We start from the raw sequence: 10,196 nt of genomic DNA, 5'->3' as shown, positions 1-10,196 counted from the left end.
TTTGTTTGACAATTTCGGATGTTTTTTCAAATTTTAGGGAGTTGTTTATAATTTTGACATAAACTAAGGAGAAAGTAACAAATTTAGGAAGGTGTATAAATTAGAATTTGGAGAGGTCATACTAATATAATAATAGATTAGGGAGATTTAAACAAACTTGGGGAGGTGTAACTAATTATTATTCAATCCGATTTTTTAGTAGCCAATCATATTGTTCGGTGTGCAAAATAGAGCGATATGGTGAGGAGAGAGAATGTGCGCGAGCTTTTATATATATATATATAGATTGGAAATTTGGAATTATGTTTTTTGGGCATTGTAGTTATGTTTCTGATATTGATGTACTGTGCTTTTCTGACTGCTAGGGGAACCTTATGGTGAGCATTTTCCATTTGGTTTGCAAGCATGGTCGGACTTGGGTACTCAAGGAAGCCACATCCCTTCAAGAGCCTGTAGCGACTGGGTACAGAAACAATAATATCTGAACAATCCATGATTCTATTCTGCTTACAGACCCAGGTGTTGGTTGAGTATCAATAGGAATGACTATTTGCGGTCGCTAGCAAGCTTTCCATAAAGTTTGTTAGACCAGTCAGTCAGAAGACAAAATCAATTTATTGTGATCTATTTTTCAAATGATCTGTGGATAAAAGATCAAATGACCTAATTAACAAGAATACGGAAAAGAAGAAGATCTAATTAACATCAAAACTACGAAAAAATATTAGTACCATATGATCACTCAACTGTTTTGTTTTCCTTGCAAAATAAGAATTTATTGATGTCATAAGAACCCTATTGCAAAGGAGATCCTCAATGCAGCACAGGTTTCAACTGCCCTCCCTTAAGACTCCTGCTTAATATATTAACAGGTTTCTAAACTCTGGTGCCATGTTTCACGTATCAAACCTGCACTCCAGTCCATATTTAACCATTGATCACCAAGTACAAAACAGTGAATGAGGCAGCTACAGCTCCCGTGAAAACAGCAATATTTCTTATTTTCCAGGTGACTACGCCTGTGTGTTCACTGAAGCATATCAAAATATAGGCCGTTGGACAGTTTCCAAATTGGTTCAAAATTTAGGGGACCTACAAATTCCTAGATATACCTAAGTTGGGCTCTCTACGGCTCTACCTATGATCGTCAAATTCTACTTCTTTCTGATTAATCCAAAATATATAGTTGTTCGCTTGTCTCATCAACACATTTCTACAGGGGATTGGGACCTTATTTTTTTTTTATAGATTCCCTCTATCCATTCCAGCTGCTAAGTCCTAACAACCACATTATCAGAGATCTACAGATCCAAAAAACTTAAATTAGCACAATCTTTATCAACAAGATAATCTATGTAACTTAGCCTGCTAACAGTTGGTCCATGGAGTGCAACTAACACTCAAGTACTTCTACAAAGCTCTTTTCTTGGGCTTTTACCTACCACGGGATATGGGGTTACTGAAGGGTTACAACTTACAAGTCAAAGTTTACACAATAAAACATCTCCCGACAACCACTACAACAAACAGCAATAGCTGCAAGATCCATGACCGTTCTTTGCAGTTCGCACTACCTTGATCACACGTTCATCACTAACTAAGCAAATATGCCGATAAATTATATGCATTTATTTTAAGCAAGCTTTAAATTTTTTATTGCAATAGCATAAGGCATAATTCTTACCTTAAAGGTGAAGAAGCGGTGTAAGCTCTCTTGCAGTGAGAAAAATGCTCGTAAGAGCTTTTATGGTGTTCGTAGGGCGCAGAACATCTTTTGTTTAACTTCAACTCTCTTAGTTGCACACCACCTACACGGTGTTGAGTTTGATAGATGTTTTACTTAATCGTCAACTAAAGCTTTTGAAGTTGAGTTATCTCACATAAACAAGCTGAAAAACAATAAGGACAGAAAGAAGTAAGGGTGCAATGGTTCCATTGATTCGAAGTATTTCGAGGACTTTCAAGCAAGGTTAACAGGTGATTCTGAATCCTTTTCTAGTCTCAAAAAATACTCTTGGCTCCAGGTATTGATTTTAGCTTTGAGGGCTGTCATCATGCGCCACCACTTCCCCACCACTCTTCATGTTTTCAGGTTCTTGAAGCCATATTAGTTTTAAGGCGAAACAGTGATGTAACTCCTCGCCATGAGGTATTTGGCTATCCAAGATGATAAGTTGATAACTCAATGAACTAAAGAACAACAAAAGTAAATTATATAGCTCCCAAAAGTCTATCATCCCAACCAGATGAATCAAAAAATCAATTAAGTCTATCATGCCTCAACTACTGGACCATGTATAGATAGCACCACTTACGGGATAGTCGATCGATACAAAACCGTCAAAATCTCTTATAGACCTATTGACTGTGCGGCCTCCATGTCTCCCATGGCTGAAATGCAGGGGGTTAAAACCTTCAAATATGCACCATTAGGAAACTATTTGGATTATGGATGTTGTACACCCCCTACTTACCAACAATAAATAATAAAAACGAGGAAATATGACAAATATGTTGATCTAGCAGCCCACTACTCACCCACACAATTGTACTTTCTGACAACAAGAATATCTGAAAGCATGCAAGAAAGAAACATACGACAAACCAAAACTAAACCCACAGCAGCCTCAACTTTTGGAACAGCCTCAGCTGTCAAATTAAGACTTTCCAAAGTCATGAGTGTGTTTCAGATGCAACTTCTTGAGCATAACCTACTGACCTGAATAAATACAAAATCCTGATGTTACGTGATAATTCTAGTGATAAAAGGTATGAGTTTGTAGTCTAAGACCATAATATGCCCCCACGACGCGTTTTTTTTAAAAGTGCATATCAGTAGGCAACCTATAACGATACGAATTATCAAACATAAGATTTGAAATGTTATTTTTTAGACAAAAACCAAGTAGTTTCTAAGAAGTAGACAACAGTGGCACCACGTTCAAATAAATAAAACAATGAGCTAAACCTAAGAGTTGTGGTAAAAGATCTTTGCAATAATATGCTCAAAATATTCAATAACAACTTTTTTATAACTTGGCATGAACATTAGAATAATTTCGATGCCGCGCAATACACCGTTAAACATTCATCATTATGACAAGACACTAGTGAGTATCATGTAATGCAGGTCTTAGTCCTGACTCCTGATGAGGAAAGTGGACTAAAGTACCATACACATAAGTCCTATGAAAATGGCAGCAGAAGAGGATGCTTAACCCGATCATATCATCAACCAGAATAAAGATAATTTTCGGATGGTATTGCATTTAACTTACAAGATTGGAAAAATGATGAAGGGGCTACCACTCATCCTGAAACAGCATCTTCACTTTTTTTCTTCTTCTGATCGGCATCCTCAGACGGCATCTTCACTTGTGAATGAGCATAACTCTTCAACCTTGCAAGTGACACAAGCCTCTTGGCAGCCTCCAGTTTTGAGTTCTTAACCAGCCCATCGACAACAGCCTGCACTAACTTCCCATCGATTTTGCAATTGTTATCCATACTCTTCTTACACAGCTCCAGAGCCAAATCATAATCCTCCTTCTCACAAAGAAATGGAAGATAAGCATCATACGTCCATCGGTTCAAACCTAGATCACTTTTCACCAAATCTTCATACACCCTTTTAGCTCCATCCATTTTCCCATCCTTGCAGTACCCTTTGATCAAAGCATTATAACTATAAGTATCAGGTTTTAACTCCTTAGTCTTAAGATCTTCAACTAATTTAACCGCCTTCCAAGTGTTTCCCTCATTAACCAATCCCCTTAACTTCAATTATAACTTCTAATATCTGGAACAATCTCCTTCTTTTCCATTCTAGCCCAAATCTTCTCACCATCCTAAAACCTACCCTCTTCATACAACTTATGCAAAAGCACATTATACGTAACCAAATTAGGCTTCAACCCTTTCCCCTCCATCTCATCCAACAACAACACTGCTTTATCCATATTCCCCATTCCACAAAAAGCTTGAATAACAATAGTATACGAAAACTCATCAACACCAACTCCTAACTTCTTAGGCATTTCCCTAAACATACTCTCAACCTTATCATAATTCTTACTTTCAACACAAGCACTTAAAATCGCATTAAAAGATTTTACCGTTCTATCGCATTTCAACTCGGGCAACTCATCAAACGTCTTTACCGCATGTTCAAGCATACCCGCCTTTCCATATAACGAAATGAGACGAATAGCAAAACCTTCTTTAGTAATGTCATTGTACTTTTTATGGTCTTCTAGTATTTCTTCAATCAGTTTAAACCGTTTTGCGGATGCTAAACGCCGAATGGTGTCTTCGTAAACACGGTGTTTGGCACGGAAACGAGAGGACTCAGCTGATTTTTTGAAGTCTGTGACTAGTTGAGTGTATTTTTTTTGTTTGAAAAGATTGTTGACTATTGTTTTCATTGGTGTTCGGGTTGATGTGGGTGTTGTTGCAGCAACTGCAGTTGCAGTTGAGAGTTTGCGGGAGAGAATGCGAGAGAGTGAAGCCATTTTTTGGGAGAAATGAGGGGAGAGCTGGAAATGTTGTTTTAGGGTTTAGGGTTTTAGAGTTCAGTGTTAAGTGGATCTGGACCCGGTTAAAGTTATTTTTGGGCCTAACCCGAACTCTAAGGTCCAACCCAAACGCTGAAGCCCATTCGTTGCAACCCAACTACATAAAGCGCTCGGAAGTTAACGAGGTACCTGTTTTTTAGCCATTGATTTGGAAACTAGGAAGGAGGTAGCTTATGGAGGTTTTTATAATTGTACAGGGAGGTATTAATAAATAATGAAAAATAGGAGAGAAACAATACACTTGTTTAGTTGGGATTTCGGAAAGTCCAATGTAAAATAGAGTAGAGAGAACAAACAATAATTTAACAATGTGATTTGGAAAAATTGCTCATATGTTTGTGGAGACTAAGTATCAAATGCACTAATTAACATTGATTGAAATTACATAAGTCTTAATAGTTAGTACCATAGGGTTGTTCTTTATGCACAATAATCTTAAAACGTTGGGAGAACTTAGTTGGATAAAGGTATTAGTAATTGTTCTAATATATAAGATTTTTTTTTTCGATCAGTTGTACTAATAAGATTATAAGAACTTTTGGACCTTCGATTCAGACACGGTCGAAATTGCATTCAGTTTAAAGCAGAATTTCAATTTTGTTTAAGGTTCATTTAACTAATCATTTGATGTACGGTTTCTTTGATTTACGTTGAGTTAAATTATGTTCTACACTGGAGTGTGAATGCTTAGATGATAAGATCCTAAGGATGAAATAGGGACTTAGAAGATATTCATTCTTGATTCACATATACATGAAATAGGGATTACTAGACAAAGCGCATGAGATTTATTTTGGAGGTACGAAACAAATGATTTGTACATGATTGGAAGGGAATATTTGGTCTAGCAGCCTCACACACTTGTACTACCTGAAGCCAACAAGAGCAACTGAAAGCATGCAAGATTTAATTTTCTAACAAACCAAAACAAATGGTAAGCAAAATTTTAACAATCTTAACTGTCTGATACAATGGTCCTGTTTTTCATAATCAAACGAAGGACTAGGCGTCAGGAGACAGATCTAGCCAGTGATAATTTGTTTGAGTTTGTATTCCAAGTTTCCAATCAACACCATAGATGCCATTGAGATGTTGTTTGTTTTCAAGTGACATATTGAACTAGGATAATCTCTTGCTAGAATCTCTTAACATAGAATTTGGTTGTAGTATTTCAAACATTTTTCTTTTCTTTTCTGTTTTTCTTTTTTATTTTTCCGGCCATATAATTAATAGAGTCAGAGCAATGCACCACTCCAGAAGTACATCACAGTTTGAACATTACACTAGTGACATGTAAAAGAAAATACAACTAACTGGTTTCTGAATGTTATGGGCGACGCTTTTCGTGACTTGCAGGATTATAACTTAATTTCCAATTTCATATTTCAGTTAATAAAAACTGAAACTGGGACTCCCCTAACCCATGCTTAAAATAAGGCTCCCAACGCCAAGAACCTGTGATATTAGGGAATAAAGTACGGCCTGTTTAACAAACTCCACCTGTATATTAATCTGTCTCTAAGACTTAAACAATCTATCTTTTTAACTTAGTAAGTCCCTGTCTCTTCTACAGTTCTGCTGCACCTCTGTGATCACCTTACTTCATACAATCCGTAGTGAGCATTTTCATATTGATGGACACAATTGAAGAATTTTATTATGTCCAAAATGAAATGGGGCAGGGAAGGCGAGGTCGAGGGAGACTTATGAAAGACAACACAACACCCGTATTCAAGTCCAAAAACCTTGAAGCTGAAAGGAGAAGGAGGCATAAACTCAATGAAAGGCTAATTACACTACGCGCATTAGTCCCAATCATCACAAATGCAAGTGTCCCAATCCACCGTCGTTCTTTCTTACTTTCGTTTCTTCAATTTATTTGTCTCTCTTTGTACAATAATTTGTCATGCCTGATTCACTCTTTTGTTATCAAATTTGATTTATTTCCTATAGATGAATAAGGCAACAATAATAGACGATGCCATCACCTACATCACAGGGCTACAAAACCATGTGAAGGGTCTTAGTGAGCGGTTAATAGAGATGGAAACTGTGGAGGGGGAGAAGCAAGGGAGCGAAGAAGACACAACAGAAGAGATTGAGAAATTCCAAATAGAGGTAAGACTTGATATTCATTCCTTAGTCCTGTTCTTCCTTAAAAAATTTCTGATATTTTGTAATGTGGAACTGTATAGGATGAGGTCAAGGTGACTTGTATTGATGAGCATAGGCTATGGTTGAAGGTAATCTGTGAAAGCAAGCGAGGCAGATTCACAAAACTGATGGAGACAATCAATGGTCTTGGTTTTGGAATCACTGACACTAATGTTACCACCTCCAAAGGCGTAACTCTGATCATGTTTTGTGTAGAGGTAAGATATGGAAAATTGTGAATCTTTAACTAATTCAAATTTCAGCCAGTGTACCACTATAATAGGGTAAATCGAGTTATGGTTATACATTTTGTGGTACGTCATGCTCAGCATTCTTCGTGAGCATTAATCAATGGTATGGTTATACATTTGGAGTAGCTTAGAAAGATAGTACTTCATTGAGGTATCGACTGTTTTTTTTTTCGTAAACACTCCCGAATGTACATTTAGTACATTACAAATGTACATTTATTATATTACAAGAGGAGGGTTTGGCTGACCCCTACCAGTTTATAACTGTTAAATGTACTATGCAGAAGTGAGTGATCGAGATACGCAGTTCCGCCACTATGTCAATAGAAAGCTCAATGCCATTACATTAATCTGAACTTTACTATAAGTACATTACAGCTTCCCTGAGTGAGGTAGCTCCATGGGTGTTCTATATATCCCACGAACTAAACTTTCATTGACTAGAGGGCGACTTATTGTAATGCAAGAACCTGGGGGATAACTTTAATTCCTTTCTGTTTTAATTTAGAAAATTATAATTATATTATATATTATGCTTCTCATATGTTTGTTATGTTGTTTGTGTTGTTGTATTTTAGGTAACAAATGCTAAAACGGTTGAGGTTGATCAACTGAGACTATACTTGCAACAGATGATGGGATGCTCATACTGAGAATGGGCAATACTTATAACCTGTTTTAAGTATTCAACTATAGATAATCCTGCCCATTATGAAAACAATGAATTAGAAACTGATTTTTTGTTGAGATGTTCTTAGAAAAAATCAGCACATTTAAAGATGTCTAGACGTATCAAAATTTGCTTACAGTGTTATAAAATTATCTAACGGTCCAGATTTTTCAAATTTCAAAACAACTTTTGACAAAATTAAACATTTTCGTTTTGGCTGATTTTTTTCTAAGAAGATTCTCTATTATGAGAAGACTATCTTCACCAAAAATCAGCCTCAATTCATTTTATAAATCCAATTTTAGTGGTGGAATTCATTTGGAGTTCATATAAGGTGAAGTTCACATAACGGGCTCGATAAATAATTTTAATCTGTTTCAAAACAGGTAGATGTTTAAGAGTAATACTGCGTGCGTGTATGAACCTCATTCTGAAGCTACATTACTTTCAAGTCAATACTAAAATACTTGCGGAGATTTGGTTAATAGTTTTCATAACTGAGGATGAATTCATTGCTGTGTTAGTAAGATCTATGATTTTCTTCTAAGATCTCAAGATTTGTTCAGTTTTAGTAGACGGCTGTTCAGAACTTCAGGGTAAACATTTCTAGGACTTGACCATTTGTTAGGAGGATACAATTGTTTGGTTTCAAAGTGTGCCAGGTTTAGCATTTTATCTGCCAGGGCCTTTCTTTAACCTGAATCCTGATAAGGACTAAGCTTGCATATGTTTATTCAAATTGCACTTCTATGAATCAAGGTAGTTTTGTAATAAAAACAAACTTTTAAGTGACACACTAACTAGTTCTTGAGGTGCAACTTTTTTAAGACTAGTACCAATGTGCAGTTAGAAATTAAACTTCAGATTCAATGTAATCATATCTAGTAGTTACTAGTTAGTGTAGACGTATATACGGAGCACTCATGAGCGCCTCCGGCCTGTAACTTATTTATCATGATCTCTTGTCATGACAACAGTAAGGATAACAGAGGCGGATCATAGAATCATCGATAACAAAAATGAGGACAGAGTTTACAAACTCATTTTCTGTAACCAATGATTGATCTGATCATAGAATTTAACGTTACCTATCAATTAAGAGTTCAAACTTGATTATTATGCGAAACAATGCAGCCGATGTGAATTTGGTGATAAGTATAGAAGACTAGAGTATGAAGACCTTCAGCTGCCACGTATTGCTCCAGCTCAGCTGCTTCTAGAATAGCTACCTGATTAGTTAGATATAACAAACCAACAGAATTAGTTAAAACTGTATTATAATTAGTTATAACTGTATCATAGAACTCTGTGTATATAAAGAGGTGTAATCACTCAGTGAGATCAATAAGAAAAATTCTTCTATCTCATTGTTCATTTCTTCTTCTTCTTTGTTCATGGTATCAGAGCCATTGAACATAAGTTCTTCATGATCCACCATTAAAGAAGCTTCAACCAATTCAGAGTTCTCTAATTAAATTGAATCATCAGGTTTTACGTCATTTCTTGATTTTACTTCATTTCTTAATTCTTCAATCCTTTTCTTCATCCTTTTGATTCTTCAATCTTTGTTATAATGACATTAAATTCTCATTTTTCGCTTCCGCCAAACGCCTACATCATCTAATATGAATTCAATAAACATTAGTCATTTTGTTCCTATTAAACTCAACAAGGATAATTTTCTTCTATGGAAATCATTGTTTTTGCCAATTCTTAGAAGTAATAATCTTCTTGGTTATGTGGATGGCTCGCTTGTATGTCCTCAAGAGGTTATTTGTGTTGATGGTACAACAACTGTTAATCCTCGTTATCTTGATTGGGTAAAGCAAGATCAGACTCTTTTGATTTGGATTAATGCAACATTATCCTAAAGTGTGCTTCCATATGTGATTGGAATGTCTACTTCACAAGAGTTATGGAATGTGTTGGAGCGAAGATTTTCAGCAATTACTCACCACACCAAAGATCGGTTGAAAAACAAACTCCAAGCTACCAAGAAAGGTAATGATTCATGGGAGAGTTCTTACAAAAGATCAAAGAAATCTCGGATAGTCTAGTCTGCTGCGGGGTTATAATAAGTGATGCCGATTTAGTTTCTTATGTGTATAATGGATTACCATCTCTGGTCACACCCGAATTTCGGCAGACTGAAAAACATTATTTGTCCCGACTCTTCGATCTCCGAGGTGACGACTCTCCACTCCCAAAAAGCCCATAAAAGCAGTTTAAAATATCGGGATAATTAAAACCAATAAAATTTTTAACTTAAACAAAGTCCTCTTCATTATAAAACAATTTACAAATGAAAATGCAAATAATATTATCTCAACTGAAAATCTATATCACCTCGAGGGAAAACAAAACACAACACGAGATGCAATGCTAACGCAAACCACAAGCAAAGAACCAATCTTCTTCATCACTAAACTGTCAAAACTTATCAACTATGTTCATTGAATGAACACACCCGATAAGCAAACATGCAAATCGGTTGACATTATAAAATCTTTGGTGTGAGTAGCCCTAAAAATACAACATATAATTATA

General features: G+C 35.9%; 2 protein-coding genes across 2 annotated transcripts; both read right to left on the bottom strand.

Moving 5' to 3' along the window:
- Window positions 1-2,501: 2,501 nt before the first annotated feature.
- LOC147477365 (uncharacterized) lies at window positions 2,502-3,775 on the bottom strand. Its single transcript, XM_086583615.1, has 2 exons — window positions 3,279-3,775; window positions 2,502-2,719 (listed from the first exon to the last, which is right to left on the bottom strand). Exon 1 carries the CDS (start codon window positions 3,643-3,645, stop codon window positions 3,310-3,312), a length of 336 nt encoding a protein of 111 aa, XP_086439741.1. The 5' UTR covers window positions 3,646-3,775; the 3' UTR covers window positions 2,502-2,719; window positions 3,279-3,309.
- A 73-nt stretch (window positions 3,776-3,848) lies between these two features.
- On the bottom strand, window positions 3,849-4,511 carry LOC147477364 (small ribosomal subunit protein mS79 (rPPR3b)-like). Its single transcript, XM_086585995.1, has one exon. It carries the CDS (start codon window positions 4,509-4,511, stop codon window positions 3,849-3,851), a length of 663 nt encoding a protein of 220 aa, XP_086442121.1.
- Between the last annotated feature and the right edge of the window lie 5,685 nt (window positions 4,512-10,196).

This window comes from Coptis chinensis, chromosome 9 (genome assembly GCF_015680905.1).
Source record: "Coptis chinensis isolate HL-2020 chromosome 9, ASM1568090v1, whole genome shotgun sequence".
NCBI lineage: Eukaryota > Viridiplantae > Streptophyta > Magnoliopsida > Ranunculales > Ranunculaceae > Coptis > Coptis chinensis.
The sequence above is the reverse complement of the archived record's forward strand: the minus strand, read 5'-3'. Positions and strand labels throughout refer to the sequence as shown.

What these genes read in the sequence shown, in the direction of transcription:
- LOC147477364 (XM_086585995.1), bottom strand. Translation starts at nt 4,511, where the DNA reads ATGGCTTCACTCTCTCGCATTCTCTCCCGCAAACTCTCAACTGCAACT.
- LOC147477365 (XM_086583615.1), bottom strand. Translation starts at nt 3,645, where the DNA reads ATGGATGGAGCTAAAAGGGTGTATGAAGATTTGGTGAAAAGTGATCTA.